This window comes from Trichosurus vulpecula, chromosome 5 (genome assembly GCF_011100635.1).
Source record: "Trichosurus vulpecula isolate mTriVul1 chromosome 5, mTriVul1.pri, whole genome shotgun sequence".
NCBI lineage: Eukaryota > Metazoa > Chordata > Mammalia > Diprotodontia > Phalangeridae > Trichosurus > Trichosurus vulpecula.
In genome coordinates this window covers 125599145-125622285 of record NC_050577.1, presented here as the reverse complement: position 1 = coordinate 125622285, position 23141 = coordinate 125599145, and the positions used below count along the sequence as shown (strand labels likewise).

The 23141-nt window shown below is 38.0% G+C and overlaps 1 protein-coding gene across 1 annotated transcript in view; it reads right to left on the bottom strand.

Moving 5' to 3' along the window:
- The window catches only part of IQUB (IQ motif and ubiquitin domain containing), a 95850-nt gene extending 74886 nt beyond the window's left edge, over window positions 1-20964 (bottom strand). Inside the window, exons 1-2 of the mRNA XM_036761208.1 lie at window positions 20893-20964; window positions 56-567 (exon numbers count right to left, since the gene is read on the bottom strand). Coding sequence (XP_036617103.1) covers window positions 56-560 — 505 coding nt within the window. The 5' untranslated portion in view covers window positions 561-567; window positions 20893-20964. The remainder of the gene's footprint in view (window positions 1-55; window positions 568-20892) is intronic.
- Window positions 20965-23141: the final 2177 nt, after the last annotated feature.

The following is a 23141-nucleotide window of genomic DNA, read 5'->3' as shown; positions in this document are numbered from 1 at the left end:
GGGTAGGAGGTCGCAAAAAAAAAGGCGAAGCTAAGAATTGTAAATGAAGCCATACCTGTGGCTGTAAAATCTGCCACTGTCGTCTTCAAAGCCTCCTTTATGGCCTTTATTTTAGTCAAATAAGACTCGGGGACAGGGACCTGCGATAACAGCCCTTCAAATGTCCTGGCGGGGGGCTCCACTGGTGCTCCCTCCTTTGTAAGGCGCCGCTTTCCCCTCTTTCCAGGTAGCCCATCCTGTGTACCCTGTGCACTGCCCCACAGTCTCACTTTTTTGGCCTTTGTGTCAGGGGTTTCTGGGTCCCTACTCGGTGATTTCTCTCTCTCCATACTTTCTTCTTTCGTGCCTCTGCCATACTCTTGCTCCTCCCAGCCCTCCTGCTCTTTGGAATCCAGCTGGGTTCCTTCTGTGGACACTCCTGCGGTCATTCTGGTGGTCTGTCCCGTGGTCTCTCCTGGGTGCTCTTCCGTCACATCATCCACTGTTTCAGTTGCTTCTGTCTCTCCTGTATCAGCTAATTCTTTTCCACCTTCATCATTAATCTCTTCTCCTTGATCCATTGTTTTCCTGAATTAAGAAGATTAAATAAATTATTACATAATTACAAGAGTTTCTAGACATAATAGCATTATAATCATTGATATATTTTTCTTAGAATTAACTTGCTCTCATCAAGGAATTTTCGCAATATAGACGCTATCACTTAAAAAAATATTCAGTCACATGCAGAAGAAGTGTGAAAGTAATGAGCAAGACTAGAAAAGCAATATGACATCATAAATAAATGTGAACCACTAGATGCAGTAATCTAGTTTGGTAGAGACGATTATTATTAGGGAAACTTTCCTAATCCCTTCTCAATTCAGTCGGCAATGAATTCCTCAGCAGAGCTGTTTGGACAACAAAACCCAAAAGCCTGCTTCCTCAGCAACCGAGCAGCCAAAGTTCTGGATCAACAACTTTCACAAGACTTTTCTAGTTTAGTTATCCCACTGTTAATAGACAGAATATTTGCAGGAATTATGGATTTTTCCCCAGTAGTGTTGATATATTTCCATTGATCCATTTAGTTCTCTGTCATGAATTTTATAAGGCAACTATCCAGAAGTTTTGTTAACATTTCTACTCTAATTTAAATACAAAAAGCCATAAGATAATGGAAATCAAATATACATTAATTTTAATATTAAACTACCTCTCTTATTTCAGAGGAGGACTGAGTCGACAAATCTTATACTTGCTCTAACATGACATTATGTTTCCTTCTAGCACAGAGAACGTGAAAAGGTGAGCTTAGGCTGAAGAAGGGGAAACTGGACTACTACTCAGTTTCTTTTGACTCAGACTTTTTTCTTTTTAAATGTATTACTGATATTACATATATATATGTATATATGTGTGTGTGTATCATATGTATGTGTGTGCATAAACATATATATAAATGTGTGTATATAACTACATATCAGTGACACCTCCCTCCTATGCCCCCCAAAACCCTGCCTTATAAGAAGAAAGTACAATCCAGGAAAATAAATCATTAATTGCGTCTGAAAATGCTTCCCAGGTATCCTCTCCACTCATCAGAGTTCTAGAGTCTTTAAGGCTGTTCTCCTTTACTACACCACTGTAGTCATCTTGAGGGTATATCTCCTGGTGCTATTTGGCTCTATATTGGTTCATTTTTGATTCTGACCCCCACCTCCAACGCTACTTGCTAGCATCCTGCTTCCCAAAACCACCCTGTAATTAATTGTGCATCTATTCTGTATGTAGTTATATACAAACACGTATTACCATCTGCTAGAATTCAAATTCCCTGAGCACAAGGACGGTTTAGCTTTTCTCTTTGTATCCCCATTATTTAACATGACTACTATCATATAATAAGCATGTAAAATGCTTATTGATACTTGAGGGTCACGTTACCAAGAAAACAACAGATTAATAGCTTTTTCCAGAGAGGAAGGAGGAAAAAAATTATGTACTAAATGTATAGCAAGTATGGTTGAATCCACTGGAAAAGAAAATTCCTTCAGGGTAAATATGAATTAACATTAGACTACTGTAATCTTTCAAGGGCTCATTCAACACTCCTCCCCCATCTGCCACCACCCATTGTAAAATTAATCCCAAAACATAAATTTATCTGAGAAATAACTCACTGCTTAGCAAGAACTGCTGGGAAAACTGGGAAAATTCATCTGAGAAATAACTCACTGCTTAGCAAGAACTGCTGGGAAAATCAGTCTGGCAGCAAAAATGGATATGACTTAATATTAATGGTTACAACATTTTAGAAAGTTAGAAAAGAATTTGATCAGGTCCCTTTCATAGTTACTGGCTGAGGGTAAATTCTTAACCAAATAGAGAATAGGTGAAATTTCAAAACATAAAATAGATCACTGAAAAGCTTTTGTATGAACAAAATCAATGCAACTAGGAAAAGAATATAAATAAATGACTGGGAAAAAATGTTTTATAGCAAACATTTCTGATAAGGGTATGAGATCTAAGATGTACAGGCAACTATCAGAAACATAAGAAAGAGAGGTATTCCCTAGTAGATAATGGTTAAAATATGAATAAATAATTATCAAAAAAGCTATAATAACCATATAAAATATTACTCCAAATTACTAATAAGAGAAATGCAAATCTAAACAACTATGGTTTTGCCTTACTCAACAAATTAGGAAAGATGGCAATAGATGGAAATAATATTGAATGGGCTATAAAATGACAGGTACACTTATTCACTGTTATAAATCAGTCCAACCAATCTGGAAAGAAATTTGGAACTGTGCTAAAAAAAATTTCTAAAATGTCTATACTCTAACACAGAAACTCTACCACTAGGTACACACCCTGAGGTAGTATGACAAAAAGAAAAATCCCATCCACACCAAAATATTTTTAGCACCACTTTTTGTAATAGCAAAGAACTGGAAATAAAGATGTTCATTGATTAGGGAACAGCTAAACAATTTGTGGTACGTGTATATAATGGAATATTACTGGGAAACAACTACGACGAATATAGAGAAGCATAGAAAGACTTACATGATGAAGAGTAAAATAAGCAAAGCTTAGAAGCCATGCACAATAATTACAAGCTACTGGAATGAACAACCACAAAAAAATCAATTCATAATCCAAAATTATAAAGAATAAGCATAATCCCACAGAAGAGAAATGAGAAGAAGATACTCCTAACCCTACTCCTACAGAAGTGAGAGGTCTAGAGATACAGTACATTGCATATACTTTCAGACTTGCCTCATGAACTGGCTGGTTTTGCTGATTTTTTTCTTTAAAAATATTTGTTATATTTGCAAAATCTGCATTGATCAATAACTGATCAGGCTGCTTAAGTATAATTCTTCTTAATTTCTGGTAACAATAATATGGTTCAAAATTGTCACTATAAACCCCTCCGCATTTATAAACAAATAGGTGTGATCTATCCCCTTGTGTCAAGGTTCTTCTTTGACCTATCGTTGGTTAGATTCATGTGGAGGCATAATTTTGATGAGGACTTTCTTTTTGATTGCTGGGAATTTTTCTTAAATGCATTGTGCTGAACCCTGACTTGCTGAAACAAGTTAGATCCCATTGTTTTTGAAAAAAATTAACAAAAATAAAAATATTTGTTATATGAAATGGCTCTCAGAGAAAGGAGAGGAATAGTGGGGAAAATTACAATAATATAAAAAACAAAAACGGCAATATAATTTTTAAAAATTTTTAACTTTTTTTAAAAAGGGAATATTATGAAATTATAATACCTAAGCTAGGTCTCAAAGAAGAGCTTTGGGAAGATACTTCCCTCTCTTCTTTGAAGAGGTGGGGAACTATAGGTATGGAATATTAGAAATGTTAAGAGTCTTTCAATGTATTAGTTCACTGTGGTGAATTTTTTCCTTTTTTTAAAAATTCTGTGTGATAGGGAACAGAGGGAAATGTTGGTAATGTAAAAACAAAAGATATCAATAAAATCAATAAAAATCAACTTTGAAAATATCTGTTGATACAAATCTTCCCAAATTTCTCTGAATTCTCTATATTCCTCATTTCTTCCAGGGCACTAATATTCCATTATTAAAAAACGAATATAATAAGGAAGAAAATAGAAAGGAGGAGGAGCAACTTACCTCCCATAGCTAGAATATAGTAAAAGAGAATACAAATATGGAGGAAGGAGTAGGGGAAGTTGTAGCCAGAATGGCCTTTGTTTTCTTTGAATGACTCAGCTTACCTCATTGAGCCTCTGGACACTGTGGCTTGCTCTTCCGGGGCAGGAAGCCCAAAGAGCATTCCAGGAAGCAGACAACTTCCTGTGTGATGAGTCATGGGGCTGGCTGAGGGGAGGTGTTAACGGCTACGCTAGGGGGAGGGGCCAAGTCAAGAACCAATCGGCCCTGGTCGTTCAGGCAGTGCTTGATGATGTCAAAAAACTCTATAAGAGGGGAGAGGACAGCTTGAAGATCCTCTTTTCCTTTTCCGGTTGGAGCCAGCGACAGTTACAGCCACAGCCACAGCTGAAGCAGGAGCTGCCAGTAGCAGAGCTGACCTACGGGAGAAAGCTGAACAAAGACTTCAGGCCAGTGGGTAATCTTATTACCATAGAGGGGGAAACATGATTTTGCTTTACGCAATCATGCTTCTCTGTAGCCTCCTGGTTACTCTTTCAAGGCGTACTTATTGGGCCTGGAAGCTTTTGATCAATATATCAAAATGGGGTTGCTGGTTCATGGGTTGGTTACTGTGGAGCCTAAATAAATGTTTTGATTCTTCTGCCTTCTACTTTGAGAGTTTCTTATATCCGGCGGTTCCGAACGTTTCAGACATGTTTATGATCCTCTTTGAGATTATAAACTCTGCCCTCCTAATACATTTGGCGACGAGGATGGGATCGCTAGGTATAAGATCTCTATTTAGAAGCAGAACAATTCCAGAGGAAGAGATGAATATCCCAGGATGGGAGGATCCATTTTATTCCTCCCTAGCAAAAGAATTGGCTAAAAAAGCTGGACCCTGTGAAAACTGGGAACCAAGGCTACGGAGAGGAGATCCTAGGGATTTGGAAAAGTGTTTACGAGAAGTTGGGATTCAGTCAGGGGCATCACTATCTAGGCAAAGCTGGATAGTGTTATCAGCCTACCGGCTAGTATACGAAAGATTGAGATTAAGTGAAAGACATGGGGGCACTCCTACCCCACAGGAAGAAGGGGAATTTCAGATAGCAGGAGACCAAACTGACTCAAATGAGAACTTTTCTATTAATGTGGCTAAGAGCAACAGGAGACCAAAAAAGCCCAGAGTGCATTTCAACCCAGCCCAGAAAGAGCCTGACTGCCTGCTTCGTCCTAGCCATGGTGGCAGAGGAAGTGAGTGGGGAGAGAATGAGACAATGTTAGGGGCTGAGGCACAAAACACTACTGGGGTTCAGGATGTGCCTCACACAGAGAATAGGAGATGGTTAAATGATCAGACAAGGGCTCGACCCATACAAAGGAGGAAGACAGAAACCCGAGGTGAAGATTCAGTTACAAGGGAAATTCAGGAAGATTTCTCACCGCAAGAGGTCACAGATATTTTGAGCAGATTCAGCCAAAGAATAGGAGAACCATTGATATCTTGGATGGTAAGACTCAGTGATCAAGGGGCCAGTGGAATATCAGTAGATAGGACAGACTGCATGAGATTCATAGGTATCAGCCATGATCCTCTAGTTCAACAAGCTTTTAGGGAACATCATCAGCAAGGAGATGGTGATAGCAGGACTACTCTGTTGGCATTAGCCGCTGTGGGATGCAATAAGAGATATGCTACTGATTCTATGTGGCCCACTGAGCACAGACCCTGGTATTCACTTAGAGATTGTATCATGAGACTAAAGGAGGAGGTAATGAAGACTGCCATTATGATAGGAACTGCAGACAAATATTACAATGATCCAATGGAACTGCCTCATAGGAATTTAATAATTAGGACAGCTCCCCCTGCTTATAAACAACTAATTTTGAATTTATTACTTGGAGAAGTAGGGAGCCGTCTTACAACAGTGATAAATAAGATTTTACAGTTACATGACTTAGGTGACTGGGGAAGGGATAGATCTCCTCGAGAGAGAAGGGTGAATAACCAGCAAACTTGGCGCCAAAGGAGAGTAACAAGGAAAGAAATGTTTACTGCTTTATTGAGAGCAGGGGTAGGTTTTGAAATGATAGATGGAATTCCAACCAATGAATTATATAGAATGTACAGAGATAAAGGCCTTGATAACAGGAGAGATAGGGAAATAAGAACTGCTCCTGCAAATACTACAGATGTTGAACCTTCAAACCCAAGTGAATCATATGAAAGGGAATACTAGGGAACAGGCCGAGCCCCAGTCCAAATTAAGGAAATACACAGGCTGGATTGTAGACCTCACATTAACTTGACCATATATTGGAAAAATGGGTCAAGTACGGTAACTGAGGCATTAATAGATACTGGGGCCGAGGCCACCCTTATTTATGGAAATCCAGACAAGTTCAGCCATGGAACTCCTATTACCATTACAGGACTAGGAGGGACTGAAATATCAGCCAGGCAAGTTAAATTAATGATGAAAATTGGACAGTTGCCCAAGAAAGAATATAGTGTGGTTATTGTGCCTATTCCCGAATACATCATTGGAATAGACATATTGAAGGGTATGACCTTAAATTTACCCGAAGGGAAATACCAATTTGCTGTGAGGAAAATGGGCATTAATGCAGTCTTAGTGGGGAAAATCAAGATGGATCCAATCACTTTGCCCGAACCTTCTAAAATAATTACTTTGAGGCAATATCGTGTGCCAGGTGGGCAAGATGAAATTGCCAACACTATAAGAGAATGTGTTGAGGCAGGAGTGTTAGTCCCTACAACTACTCAATGGAACAACCCTGTCTGGCCAGTCCGAAAGTCAGATGGAACATGGAGGATGACAGTAGATTATAGACAGCTGAACAAAGTGACTCCTCCCTTGTATACTGCTGTCCCAGACACGGTTACTTTAATAGAGAGAATACAAAAACGTGAAGGGACTTGGTATGCAGTTATTGATTTGGCCAATGCCTTCTTTACAATCCCAATAGACCCCAAGCAATGGAATCAGTTTGCTTTTACTTGGCAAGGCCGACAGTATACATTTACACGCCTGCCGCAAGGATATATTCATAGCCCAACTATTTGCCACAGGATTGTAGCTGAACATTTGGATGAATTAAAGTTACCTGGTGTACAGCTTACACATTACATAGATGACATCATGATACAGGGAAAGAATATAAAGGAGGTGGAGGAGAGTTTAGTATTATTAATTGACCATATGAAAAGCAAAGGATGGGAAATCAACCCCGCAAAGGTTCAAGGGCCAGCTCAAACTGTAAAATTCTTGGGGATACAGTGGAATAGAGGACTGCGAGAAATTCTCCCACAAGCTCGACAAAAAATCCAGGATTTTCCCACCCCTACCAATAAGAAAGAGGCCCAAAAGTTCATAGGGCTGTTTGGTTATTGGAGACACCACATCCCACATTTGGGACAGATTTTAAAACCCTTGTATAAAGTCACCAGAAAGAAATATGAATTTGACTGGGGACTTGAACAAAGTAGAGCTTTTGAGGAAGCAAAGGCTGCTATTCAATTAGCTCTAGACTTATGGCCTATGCAAAATGGGCCAGTGGAGTTACAAGTGACTGTACAAGATGACTATGCAAATTGGAGTCTGTGGCAAAAACAACAAAGCCGAAGTGTACCTTTAGGCTTTTGGTCAAGGAAACTGCCCTCATCTGGAGTGCAATATACACCTTTTGAGAAGCAGCTGTTAGCTGCATATTGGGCTTTAGTAGAAACTGAGCAACTAACTCTGGGTCATGAAGTGGTATTAAGGCCTGGAATTCCAATTATGACTTGGGTAATGAGTACCCCAGCTTCTCACAGAATTGGACATGCACAAGAGGCAAGCATAATCAAATGGAAGTGGTATATTCAGAATAGGTCCAGAGCAGGCAAAAATGGAGTTTCTGCTCTACATGAATCTGTGGCGAACATTGATACTGAGAGCAATGAAAAGCCCCTTGAATCTAGGCAACAGATGGTACCATCCTTAGTGAAATGGAATAATGGATATGACGGACTAAATGAAGAACAAAAGAAACATGCTTGGTTTACTGATGGGACAGCAAAATATTTAGGACAGAAGAGACATTGGAAAGCAGTAGCCTATAACCCCTGTACAAGGAGAACTCTGGAAAGTTCTGGGATAGGTGGAAGTAGCCAATATGCTGAACTGATGGCAGTGCATCAGGCCATCAGAGCAGAGAAAGGAGGACAATGTCATATATTTACTGACTCGTGGGCGGTAGCTAATGGATTAGCTACGTGGATGCCTATATGGAGGAATCAGAATTGGGAGATTCATGGCAAACAAGTTTGGGGTAAAGAGTTATGGGAAAATATATGGGACATGTCTTTGGTTACAGATCTGTCAGTTTTTCATGTTGATGCTCATGCAACCCTGACCACACCAGAACGTGAGTACAATGCACATGCGGATCGACTAGCAAAGATTGCTACTGAATGTATTGTCCCTACTCCGACTCCAACTGATGACCCAGCCTTAGCAAGATGGGTCCACCAGACTGCTGGCCATTTAGGGGTCCAGGCCACCCATCGATGGGCACAGGATCGAGGTATCAGTATTTCTCATGCGTTGTTAAAACAAATAACAGAGGAGTGTTGTATATGCCAATTAGAAAAAGAACGAACTCTTCCTAGGATAGTTACTGGAGAAATAGCAAGGGGAAAAGTTCCAGCCCAAATTTGGCAGATAGATTATATTGGCCCACTACCCCAGGATAAAGGATGTAAATATGTATGTACGTGTGTTGACACCTATTCAGGTGTACTAGTGGCTTGTCCTTATAAAGACGCAACTCAGAAAAACACCTGTAAAACTTTAGATATTGTAAGTTTATATTATGGAACCCCAATGCAGATTCAAAGTGACAATGGGTCACATTTCAAGGGCAAAGAAGTGAAAAGATATTGTGTGTTGAATAATATAGAATGGATATATCATATTCCATATTACCCACAAGCATCTGGGCTAATTGAAAGAATGAATGGATTGTTGAAAGAACAGCTGAGAAAATTAAGCTCAAATAATTCATATCGACATTGGAAGGATAATTTGTCTATTGCCTTACGTAATTTGAATAATAGGCCCTTAGGGGGGAGTACACCTCTAGCCAGAATGATGACCCCAAATCTGCAGATCAGAGAACAGCAAACATGTGAGATCCAAAACATTGAATTTTGGACTGTGAGGGAAGATGTCCCACTACCAAGTCCAGGAACACCTGGTTCAGCAGGATATGATTTACATTGTATAGAGAATTTTAGGTTAAATAGGAAAGAGATAAGAAAAACCCCTACTGGAGTATGTATGAGAATCCCCAAGAATCATCTTGGACGGATATTACCTAAACCAGGATTAGCGGCTCAAGGAATACATGTATTGGCTGGAGTGATAGATTCTAATTATCAAAAAGAAATTGTTGTGACACTCCAGAATATGGGTAAAAAACCTGTACAATTTTGTAGAAATGATAGGATGGTTCAAGTCATTATTATCCCCTGTGAAAAAATACCCTTTGTGAAAACTGACCCTCCTCCCAAAATAACTACTAGAGGGGCAAAAGGGTCTTGCTCCATTGATAGAATAAAGTCAGGAGCTAAGGTATGGGTAAAACGGAAGCCAGATGATATTCCAAAGGCTGCAGAAGTTATAGCCCATGGGAAGGACAACACTGTAACAGTTGTCTATTCAGGGGAAAATAATTACCAAATCGTACCCCTGAACCATATATTTTACCGTGAATAGGTTATAATAATAGATTCACAGACTCCACAGGTATGGCTGATGCTGGTAAATGCCATAAGCCACTCAGAGGAAAGGTAACTTTGTGTGATTAACGGATGAAAACTTGTACATTTGGGGAAAGGCTGGGAGGACAATCCTAGTCTCTGTCTCATTTCCCACCTGAGTTTGGCTTTGATGTTGGATCTTTGCATAACTGAAATCTCAACCAAACTTGAGATGATTTTATTTGAAGAATTATAGTCCATACTTGTCTATTCTTTTTGTCCTTTGTTTTGGCTAACCTTGTTGCTAGTTTTGTTTCCTTCAGGCTTAAGCACCCTGCACTTTCCGGTGACTGCCTAAGCATGTAGCATTCTTGGAATTCCTGCCAGCTTGTTAAAGAAATGACCTCTGGAATGGGACTTTTTGGGGGCAGGGCCATCTCTACATCCAATTTCAGCATGAAGAAGCTATGGAAAATGAGACCTTCACCCCTCACCCCAAGATTTTGAGCCCCAATCGTTCAAGGGGGGTGGAAATAATGATAGTGTTCTGTTTACTTATTTTGTGTTATCCTTGCTGTGTTGTTTTATTGTTATGATATTATTGATCCTATGTAATGGATACAAGGATTTAGGGGTGGACATTTGAATTATTAATAATTATTTTGGGGATGATTGATTGAAGAGATTATCTTGCTGGGACCTAGGGGTGGATCACATTTGAATCGTAAACCAATATTTAGGAATGTCACCAAATAATATGTTTTGCTTTATAATGAATGATATGTTTTAGTTTCCTTTGTAATTGGATCACAATGTATGTTCTAGGATACATGGCTGATTAGATTATGTATCCTATAACAAGGGGTGGAGTGTAGCCAGAATGGCCTTTGTTTTCTTTGAATGACTCAGCTTACCTCATTGAGCCTCTGGACACTGTGGCTTGCTCTTCCGGGGCAGGAAGCCCAAAGAGCATTCCAGGAAGCAGACAACTTCCTGTGTGATGAGTCATGGGGCTGGCTGAGGGGAGGTGTTAACGGCTACGCTAGGGGGAGGGGCCAAGTCAAGAACCAATCGGCCCTGGTCGTTCAGGCAGTGCTTGATGATGTCAAAAAACTCTATAAGAGGGGAGAGGACAGCTTGAAGATCCTCTTTTCCTTTTCCGGTTGGAGCCAGCGACAGTTACAGCTACAGTTACAGCCACAGCCACAGCTGAAGCAGGAGCTGCCAGTAGCAGAGCTGACCTACGGGAGAAAGCTGAACAAAGACTTCAGGCCAGTGGGTAATCTTATTACCATAGAGGGGGAAACATGATTTTGCTTTACGCAATCATGCTTCTCTGTAGCCTCCTGGTTACTCTTTCAAGGCGTACTTATTGGGCCTGGAAGCTTTTGATCAATATATCAAAATGGGGTTGCTGGTTCATGGGTTGGTTACTGTGGAGCCTAAATAAATGTTTTGATTCTTCTGCCTTCTACTTTGAGAGTTTCTTATATCCGGCGGTTCCGAACGTTTCAGACATGTTTATGATCCTCTTTGAGATTATAAACTCTGCCCTCCTAATACAGAAGTGGACATCGCATGAGATCAATTTTACCTGAACTTGGCAAAGGAGAGTTAAATGTATAAGAACAAGGAAAGGGAAGAGGAGGATTTAAGAGGGATGGCAGAGTTGGGGAGCTAAAAAAAATTAACTATTGAGGACAGACCATAAAGGAGTGACTAATAAGAGAAAAAGAAAATGTAAGAACTTGAGATGGGGATCTGAGTCAGGTGAAGAAAGGAGAAGGCAAAGAAGTGACCACTTTATGAATTCTTCATTTTGATCAGATTCCTTGTCTTTTTCTGCCTTCTTCTTTGTGAAAAGGAGATAAAATGAGGGAGCAAAGACAGGAGAAATTTTAAAAGACATAGTAGAAGGAAAAAACAATTAATTAACAATCATAACTAACAAAATAAATACCATTCACAACCATGAATATCAATGGTATTTACTTACCCGTAGTATGAAGAAGTGTAGCAGAAGGGATTAGAAAGCAGAATCCAACACTATACAAAGTAGAATCTATTAAGCCTCAGGAGAATTCAAAAAAGTAGGGCCATCCAGAAGGGAAAAACCACCAACAGGAAAACCCTTCCACTTCCCTTCTCTTTACCCATCCCCCATGACCCTAGCTGGAAAAGCAATATTGCTGTTTACATCACTCGAATGATTTGGGAATCACCAATTACAATACTTCCAGGTGAAAAAAAAGATCACTGGGCCTTATCATCTACTCTGTAACTAAGCCCTCTGGACCGTTGAGATCTGTCATCTGTCTTGTTAATATATTCTGGGCCTTGCCATTTACCCAATGCTGCAGCTTTAGAACTTCTGCGTGTCCAACTTCTACCCTGTAGCTGAACTCTTTGATATTGCTATCTTCCCCAATTAGAGTTTGAGCTCCCTGAGAGCACAAACTGTATCATTTTATTTCTATTTTGTGTTTCCAGTTCTTAGCACTCAGTAGATGCTTAATAAATTATTTTTCATTCATTCATTCATTCATCCAAGAGTAGTAATCATGATTTCGTACCAGATAGCAATAAAATTAGATATGATCAAAAGACACATTTTTTTCTTAAAGGCACCAAAAACAATAAAATAATATCAACACATGGTATATATACACCAAATGTCAAAGTATCTAAGTACTTCAAGAAAAAGGTAACTGAAAACAGGAAAAAAATATTAAAGTAAAACTATAATAAATGGGTACCTTATTGCATAGGGAAAAGATAGGGTACTACTAAAGAACGTTCCTCATGGGAGAAGAGATTTTGCCTACAGTAAAAGAACGATAATCTTATAATGGATTTAGTCCAAGGGAAATGCATACATAATGGGCCCACTTTCTTAGACAAAGCATTGCACCTCCCTGAACAAAATCACAACTCATGAGGTAGGATATATGAGAGAAATTAGGATCACTTTCTCAAAGAAAGTTTATACCTCCCTGAACAGAATCACATTATAGTAGGTGGTATATATGAGTCCCAAAGGGCAGCTCATATCCAGAGTAGTTGGGGGAAACACAGAACCATAGACATGATAAAATGGCCCTAAGAATGAAGATTTTTTTATGGCAAGGACACACTGTAGGACTGAGTCCTGTAACTTTGGACAAAGAGTGACTCCCATCATATAACACTGCCTCCATTCATCAATGATTCTTTTGTTAATTGATATTTCTAAGAGAAAGTAAAAAAATAGGGAGAGAAGATCTACAAAGGTAATAACATAGAAATAAGAGAGAAAAGGGAACATAGTCATGATAAACACAGAGAGAATAAAGAAGGCACAATCAGAAAATAAAATAAGAATACGATGCAAGTGAAAAGACATAGTGAAGAAAATAAAACAAAGGAAAATTCCTTGGATGAGGGAACAGTAAAAATATACATAAATATAGATACAGATATGGTTAAGGGTGATATAGTTATATAGATTAGATACAGAGGTTGGATGGAAGAAAAGTAAAGATTTTTAACCATATGCTTTTAAGGCAAGGAAAGAGATGGCTGAAAGCAGGAGAAACAGAGTAATTAACAATTTATAAATTCAAAAAACTTGGGATAGGGCAGTCAATAAGTTAACAAACATTTACTAAGCACTTAATATGTGCTAGGTACTGTGAATGGCAATAGCCAACTGACCCACATATTAAATCAGTAAAAGCAAAACTAATCACAGGGATAAAGGGCCGACTTAAAAGATGAACAAGATAAAAATCAATACAAAAGAAATAAATGAAGGAAGACACAAGTCTGTGAATAGATTATGCAAAGTAATAAAATGAAGAATCAGCAGAATAGATAACAAGACCCAAAAATCTGCTATATCCTAGAATCATATCCGAAAATAGATATACAAAATGAAAATGAGAGACTAGAATAAAATTTGCCATGGATAAGGTAATTTCTATGTATTTGGCTTTTTAAAAATAGTTTTATTGCTATCTAAAATTTTTACCTTACCTTCATTTGTGGATAAATACCTCTCCTGCCACCTAACCCAATGAGATATCCCTCATAACAAAGTTTTAAAGAGAAAGGATAAAAAATGCAGTTCGATAAAATCAACACATCAGCTATATGTGGCCACACGTGCAATTCTCCATAGTCATAACCTCACAAATGTCTGGAAAAAAAGGAGGGAATTACATCTTCACAACTCTTCTCTGAGACCAAGATTGGTCATTATATTTATACAATGTTCACTCTGGAGGCTTTGAGAAATGGGGAATCTTTCCACTTACATTGTTATACTATAAGCATTGTGTATATTGTTTCCTTAGTCGTGCTTATTTCACTTTGCATCAGTCCTTTTGTCTTTCTTTTTTTTTCTTTTTTTTCCCCATTTGTCTTTCCATGCTTTGAATTCTTTATATTGATTGTTCCTTACAATAGAGTGATATCCCATTAAATTCACGAAGCACAAATAATTTATATATTCCCTAACAGATGGGCATCAACATAGTTTCCATTTCTTTGCTACTATAAAATGTGATGCTATACATATTTTTATATATATGGGGCCTTTCTTTTTATCATTGATTTCCTTGAGGCACACGCCTAGTAACGGGATCCCTGGGACCCAGGATATGGATACATTAATCACTTTCTTAGCCTACTTCCAAACTGCCGTCTAGAACAACTGAACCAATTCAAAGTTCCACCAACAATGCATAAGTATCGCTGTCTTTACATAGTCCTTCCAACACTGACCACTTCCATCTACTGACATCTTTGCCGGTTTTCTGGGTGAGAAGCAAAACCTCAAAATCAATGATTTGCATTTCTCTTATTATCAGTGATTAGAACCAATGTTTCATTTGGTTATATGAGCTGATAATTCTTCAAAGAATTGTTTGGTCATATCCTTTCACTACTTATCTACTATAGAACGGCTCTTAGTGTTATGGATATAGATATATACACACAAACCCATATACATATACACACATATACACATATAATATATATATGCATATATACATATCATATATATATGTGTGTGTGTGTATATGTATATGTTTGTACACACACACACACACACACACACGGAGTTCCTAAAGTCTTAGTGAAGTTTTAAGTTTTAATAGCTTGGATTTCAGACCCTTATCAGAGATATTTTACACACAGATTTTTTTTTCCACTTGATAGCTTTCTTTTGTATGCCACCTCTACTCATTTTGCTCAGGCAAAAACTTTTCAATTTAATTTAACTGATAATTATCTATTTGTTTTGTTTTCACTTCTCTCTCTTATTTGATTAAGAATCCTCCCCTCTACCTCTGCCTAGTCATAAAGGTAAGTGATCTAACTCTGATCTAATATTTTCATGCTGATGCCTTTAGTAGATTGTGTATTCAAAGTTTATTGTGGCAGATGGTGTAAAACACTGGTTGAACATTAATTACAGTCAAATTGCTTTCCAGTTTTCCCAACAGTTCTCATCAAACAGATATTTTATGCTCTTTGTTTTATAGATGTTACTGAGCTACCTATTAAGTTCTATTGATCCATTTTTCTTTTTTTTTTAACCAATACCAAACAGTTTTGATCATTACATCTGGTGATTAAAAATAAAAACAACAACAACAGAAATTTTAATCATGGTATCAGACAAAAGAAAAATTCAAAATACCAAGAGAGATAAAAAGGGAAACTTATAGACAAGGAACCAATATCAGTATTCACATATATTCATCAAATGACAGAGCATCTAAATCCAAAAAGAAAAAGTAAGCTCACTTACAAAAATACATATATAGTAACACAATTGTAGGAATCTTTAATATTACTCACATGGAGATGGACAAATCTAACAGAAAAATAAACAAAAAGGAACATATAGAACTGAACAAAGAAGTTAGAATTGAAAATTTTGTGGCAGCTTCTTAATGTTCAGCTAGTTTCTCAGCACCATATGGTATCTTTACAAAAAGAGACCTTTGTGCTAAGGCAAAAAGAAATTACATATAATTTTTTTAAAGCAGAAATATTAAACAAATGTTTTACAGACCATAATGGAATAAAAATAGCAATCAGGAAACAAAAATCAAAAGATAAAGGCCCAAATAGAGACTTAATAATAAACCACAGAAACAATTCATATTTATGTGAAAGACAATAATAACGAAGACACAACATACCAGAATGCCTGGAAACCACTTAAAGTAGTCCTCAGAAGAAAAAAATTTATCTCTGAAAACATATTAACAAAACAGAAAAATAAGGGATGGAGTATATAAATTTAAAAATATAAAAATACTAAATACCTCAATTAATAGGACATGAAACAGAAATGTCGAAAAACTCAATCTCAGAAAATAAAATGAGCCAGAAATAAAGAAACTACCAAAGGGAGAAAAATACTTGGTCTAGGTAGATTCACAGAAGAATTCTACTAAACATTTAAATAACAATTAATTTCTATGCTACACAAAATTATTCTCAAAAACTAGGAAAACAATCTACCAAACTGCTTTGATGAGACAAATATAGTCCAAATACCTAAACCAGCAAAGGATAAAGCAAAGAAATAGAATGAGACCAATGTTATTCATCAACATTGGTATAAAAATTAATAGCAAAAAGACTATAGCAATAAATCAATCAATTATTCATTATTACAAAACTGAATTTATGCCATGAATGCAAGTGCAATTCAACACTTAGAAAAACAATTAAAATAAAGTATTCTTTTTAGGACTGCCAAACAATGTGACCACTACATCCACAAATGCAGAAAAAGCTTTTGACAAAGCATAACACTCATTTAAGCTTTTGAAAAAAAACTTATAGATCATATATTTTTAACATAAAAATATATCTAAAACCCAAGGCACACATACAATGGGCAAACAAATATCAGAACTTTTCCCAATGAATACAAAAGTAAAATAAGGATGTCCCTTCTTCCTACTGCTATTTGACATAATTCTAGAAATGCTAGTGATAGGAATAAGATAAGAATAAAAGATATAAATATTTAAGAGAGAGAAAAATATCCTTATTTGATAAGGACCATGATGGGTTATATTTTTGGAGGCAGCTATTTGGCTCAGTGGATAGAGCACTGGGCCTGGAGTCAGGAAAATCTGAGTTCAAATCTAGCCTCAGACACTTGTTAGCTGTGTGACTCTGGGCAAGTCACTAAACCTCTGCCTTAATTCACTGGAGAAGGAAATAGGGAACCTCCAGTATCTTTGCCAAGAAACCCCCACAAACAGCCTGGCATGGTATGATCCACAGGTTCACAAAGAATCAGATACAACTGAATGACTGAACAATGATAAGAATGTAATGGGTTATCTAGAAAATCCTAGACAATCAAAAAAGAAACTAGTTGAGATGATTAAGAATTCCAGTAAATTAGTAGTATACAAATTAAATTCACAAAAGTCATCAACATTTCTGGGCACTCAAACGAATCTGTGATTCTATAATTCAGGAGTTCCTTCCAGATATGAGATCACAACTATCTACACTTGCCCCTCATTTGCCATTCTCATCCATGTTCTCCCAAAAGTTTGCCACAGGTTGTCCATCTAACACACTGAAGGCTCTCTTCCCTTTCTCTCAAAACTATGAGGGAACCAGTGGAACACTCTAGTTGTCCCTGGTATTTCTCTCTTGCCACAAGAGCAGCGCCTATTCTCTTTCATTATACAATTCTTTGATAAATCACAGCCTGCTCACACCCACCATGCATCTCTCCAATGCCCTGTGGGATACACATATGTAGTTCTTCAAGAAAGGGGCATTTCATGGCTTACCGTCACACAACAATAGCAGTAAAATATTAATATTGAAAAGATGAGCCTTTGCTTTTCTGGGAATCTTGAGGTCAGTAACAAAGTTTTGTAATTTCAAAAAAAAAATCAATAGAGTCCATTCACCTCCTTTTCAATCCTGGGCCCAGGCCACCATTCATCTGGACTGCCTGTCCCAGTTATACAAACTATGTGGACAAATTCTGTGTGTCTAACTACATGAATTTTGAAATCTGAGTAGTAACATTCTTCCATATTAAATTGGAGGAAGTAGATTGAAGATGTTCTCAGAGCACACAATAAACTGACTAACGCTTACAGAAATGTTTTTGGAAGAAAAAGATATCACTTTACCACTTCCTTCACCAAAGCCTTATCTTGAACTATCTCTACCACTTTGGAAATTGAGACTCCCTCTCTGGGTCCTTCCCCTTTTGGCCAAGGCCCAGACTTCCAGGGCAGTTCTCAAATGACCCCTTACTATACTCTCACTCTCCTCCACCTCACTTTCTAATACCTCTTTATGTGTTGTTTCTCTCTTAAAATGTAAGCTCTTTTAAGGGCAGGAGCTGTTTTTCACATATATATATATATATATATATATATATATATATATATATATATATATATATAAAATTAGCACAGTACCTGCCACACAGCAAACAAGCGCTTATAATAAATGCTCCATCTATCTACTTCACTGAAAAAAAATAGTAAAAGGCAGACAATAAATAAGTAAATGCCACTGGAATTGTCAAATATAACAAAGTGGCTCACCTCCAGATGTAACTTAAGGAATAGCTAAGTTCTAAGAGTAGAATGAAAAAGCGTCCACATGAACTTAACCACACAATGTGTCCACAAAAAAGCATCAAACCAATGGCTGAGATGTGCAGATTTGCTCATAGAAACAGAATGGTTTATGGTAACCATTTAAGATTAGGTGACTATCTCTACAAATTATAGAAAGGTTATCGTTAAGGAATCCAGACATTGATCAATAAAGAATATGTAATGAATTTGTAGAAACCATTCGTTGTATCATGGCAGGTTGCAGAATTTTAGCACTGTTGAATATCTACAAATACATGATCAGGTGGCCAGAATTATTCACCAGAAAACTCACTATCCTTTGCAAACTACCATACGAGTCTGGATACTACAATTATACCCTACACTATCTTTGAGAAATCAATCAACCAACTCCCGGAAACAAAGTGCTATCCCAGATAAAACTATTGGCCACAATCACTGTACTCGGGGTAGGCCAGAATGGGAATGTGACCCATGACTCCACTGAAAAATGTAAACTACCTTGAGTAAATGTAAACAGCAAAAGAAGTTCCAACTATCCCATGGGAAAACTTGCACATGACCCTGGGCCATCCTGGCACCATGACTTCATTGTTCTGTTTCAATCTAATTAACCCTAATAAAACCTATTAATAAATAAGCTTTGTTTGTTATCTCTTTGTTATCTCAATATTCTCTCAGAGGGTATGCCACCCTACCCTTGGCATAATTAGGACAGGATAGTCTGTCCCCTTTACAATCACCCAAACAAAACATTAATCTATAAAAATTTAAGAAAATGTTTCAATAGATGCTGCCATGCCAAATATTCAGAATCTCCCATCAAAGAATAAAAACCTTTCAAAGTATAGAGATAGAACAGAGGAAATCAAAAGCACATGGGCACAGGCTACAGATCAGCCTTAATCCCTTCCTTCTACTGAAGATATCCTAAAAATGCCTTCAGCAAACCCGCAGAAGGTAAGTTTATGTCCTAATCTAAAAAAAAAAAAATTGTTAGCGCAGTGCCTAACCCATAGTAAGCACTATATAAATGTTAGCTATTATTATCATTATATTATCTTACCCATCTATACAAGGTACACAGAATATTAAACATAGAAAATAACAGGATAGTAACTTGTCCCAGGGCAGTTTTTACCTGAACTCCGTTCAACAAGATGAGAACAAGATATTAACAACAATAACTTACATTTACATACTTCTTTTTAAGGTTTACAAAACATTTTCTTCACACTAGCCCTGTGAGGCAGGCAGTACATGTATCACGCTCATTTAATAAAAAGGGAAGCTGAGACTCAGGCTAAATGACTCACCTAGTCACACAAGTAAGATTCAGAGTTGGAATTCTTTAGTGGAAATGTGAGGTGTTACATAATACTAGTAATAATAAAGAGGAGGAAGAGAAGGAAGAAGGAGAAGAAGCAGTTTTGCAAACCTTAAAGCACTATACAGGGTGTTCCTAAAGTCTGGACGCATATGCAAAAATGCTATTTTCAAGAAATGAAATGAATGAAATTTTTATTTAATTGGAATATTAACAAATAACATCTTCAATATGATTTCCATCATTTGTGATGCAAAGGTTGATGCCCTTTGCAAGATTCTGGAGCAAGTAACTCCACAAAGACAATTCAAACCCAAGTGGGTGAGCGGACCCGGGAACTAATGATGTAAATTAATTTGACTTTTTATTGTTTGGAAAATGCAAGGTTGGATTGCCAAGCACTCCCTAACTCCCTATAAGCCCTTGGGTAAGAACAAATTCGTGGTTCCTTTTACGTCTGGCAACCCTAGCACAGAGAACTAACACTGTGAAGTTGCAGGGCTGGTGAATATCGTCACTGGTGGGGGAAGGGTGGGATCGTGGAGATTTCTCCAGTGAAATCACAGGTCCTGTCCTGACAAAACAAACAAAAAAACCAGTACGGAGCAGGTACAGACATGAAGAAGACCACTAAAAAAAGGTCTGATACGAGAGTCTGACGATGATGCTGTCCAAGCACGGAAAACTTAGGTACGACGGGGAAAACTGAGAGAGGTGAACCCCTCGTCTTAACTGCTCAAGTTTGCCGTATTTCGTGTTAGAAACACAGGGCGAACTACGACTCCCAGCGGGCAGTGCGGTGTATGAAGGCCTGCAAGGGAGGACGGAATTTAAGGGACTCGAGAATCGAAGCGAAAGTAACCCGAGAGACTGCAACTCCCATGAGGCAGTGCAAACAAACAGAAGTCCCGGTTCTCCAAGTTATGACAAACGTTAACTACAATTAGCGCTCCAGTTCCCTCCTCCGCTCTTTGGGTTGACAGGGAATAGCTTCCCTGGCGAAGAGCAAGCAGCCGCAACTCTCCCTCTTACCTGACTTAGAAAGTAGTAATATTCCTTGCCTAAGTTTGTCCTTCGTTCAATCAAAAGCAGCTAAGGCGTCTAAGCCGCCTGCTGTTTTGGGTGTCCTAGCAACCAGCCAGAGCTCCGATAGGTTAAACTAACTCTCGCGAGAAAGAGAATAGACAACTGGGGGAGGAGCTGAAAGGAAAGGGAGTGGTGTCAGGCGTGGAGAAAAGTGGAGATTGACAGGTCAGGGGAGAAGACCATTAAAGGGGACAAGGGCATGACCTTCAGAGAGACGGAAAATAAATTGGCTTATGGGCCTTTGTACAATTCCCAAATTACATAAACGTCAAAAAAAAAAAGTAAAGCAATTTAATATTGTGTGTGTTCAGATATCCTGTCACTGTAACATTTTTATGCCTACTATTAACACAGAATGCCTTTAAAATAAAGCTGGATGCAAAGTGAAATGAGCAGAAACCAGAAAGCACTGGACACAGTAACAGCAATATTGTGACGGTGAGCAATTGTGAAAGACTTAGGTACTCTGTTCAAGATGACCGGTCCAAGATATTTCCAAAGGACCCATGACAAAAAATGCTATATACCTCCAGAGAGAGAGAGAGAGAGATCTGATGAATTCTGTAGATTGAAGTATACTTTTTTCACTTTATTTAGAGAGATAGGGTATTAAGTTTTTAGTCCTTAGCAACAATATTTTACTCACTGTGACTGCATGTGGACATGAAGAACAGCCCATACGGCATTTTAGGGGAATTGTGTTTGTCCTTCATTCTCGAAGAGGACCATGACATCAGGGAAATGATGACATGACTTGCAGTTGACTTTGATTTGAGGGAGGGAGGGCTGTGCAAGGTCACCAGCCTCACTTTCTCCTCCAGACACATCTGGGTTCAGTGGCCTGATATTCACCAGGATGACTGGAGATGGCCCAGGATACATTGGGAGACCCTGGCCCTTTCACGTTCTCACTTTGCCTGAGGTAACACCCATTACGTGAATAGGCCTCTTTAAAAAGTTAATCAAGGGATGGCCCTTTTAATCAAAACTCAAAAAGAAAAATCAAACTGGGAGGGGAAGACCGTTAGGGTTGCTGGTCAAAAGAGAAACAGTTACTATTGACATTTGCTCTGAGCCAGGAGAGCCTAAAATATAGCCATTAAATGGAGATTGGGCAGGAACAATAGTGGTCCAATCTGTGAGCCCCTGAGCGGAATGGGTTTAAAGTTTGGTCTTTGCAATAATGAGGAAATGTGTGAATCCAGAGCTTCAACTCTGAGCATCAAAGGCAAGAACAGGGGCAGAAGGAAGTCTTCTCCTTGGTTCACTCTACCAGCTAACAGCCTCTGGTAAATAGTTTAGGCCCCACTTCTGTTCCCTGTTTGGTGTTTTCCAGCACTGGTTTCAGCAATGGTTCTGGGATTTAGGGAAGAAATGGGTGATGAAAAAGATTTTGGGAACTGGGAAGGGAGTAAAGGGAGGAAAAGGAGAAGGGACTCAGAAGGAAAACCTTACACAGAGGCAGACCATTATGTCTCTTCCACTTTTAGAAAGCTTGCCATAGAGATATCAATACAACTCCAGGTCTTGAATAACCTACTTACCAGACCTTCCTAGCTGTCTTTGTGCAGAACTTCTTCCATGCCTAGACCAAACTCCCTCCTCATCCACTCAGATTCCTTATCTTAAGTGATGTCTTTCCTGATCCCAATTAGTAGTCTCTCTCCCTTGACCAAATTATCTTATATTTACTTATCAGTATGCATATTATATCCCACCCCCAAGTAGGATGTAAGGTCCTTGACAAGAAAGAAAGTTTCTTTTTTGGGGGGAGGGGATTTGTGTCCCGAGCATCTAGCACACACAGTACCTTGTATACAGTAGGCCTGACCTGCTTGGTTTAATTAAATTGGTTTTAAATTTAATTAAATGTAATGAATTGGTTTTAAACCTAATTTTAATTTGTTACTAATAAAAATAAAAATAATTTATTATTAAATTTAATTAAATGAATTACCTTCTTAGACTGATTGCTTCATAGGGATGAAAAGAATAATGGCACCATGGCAAAATCCAATAGTATTAACTTTTTTATTTTACTGGCTACAAAAAAGATACGTGATAATATTGTTTTCAATTGGTGAGATAGCTCCATTTCATCTATTTTATTCTAAAGCAATGGAACATTCCTACTAAGATGGAAGATTTATCCATAAGATAAATGCAAATGAAAGTTGAAGAAAACTGAGAATAGA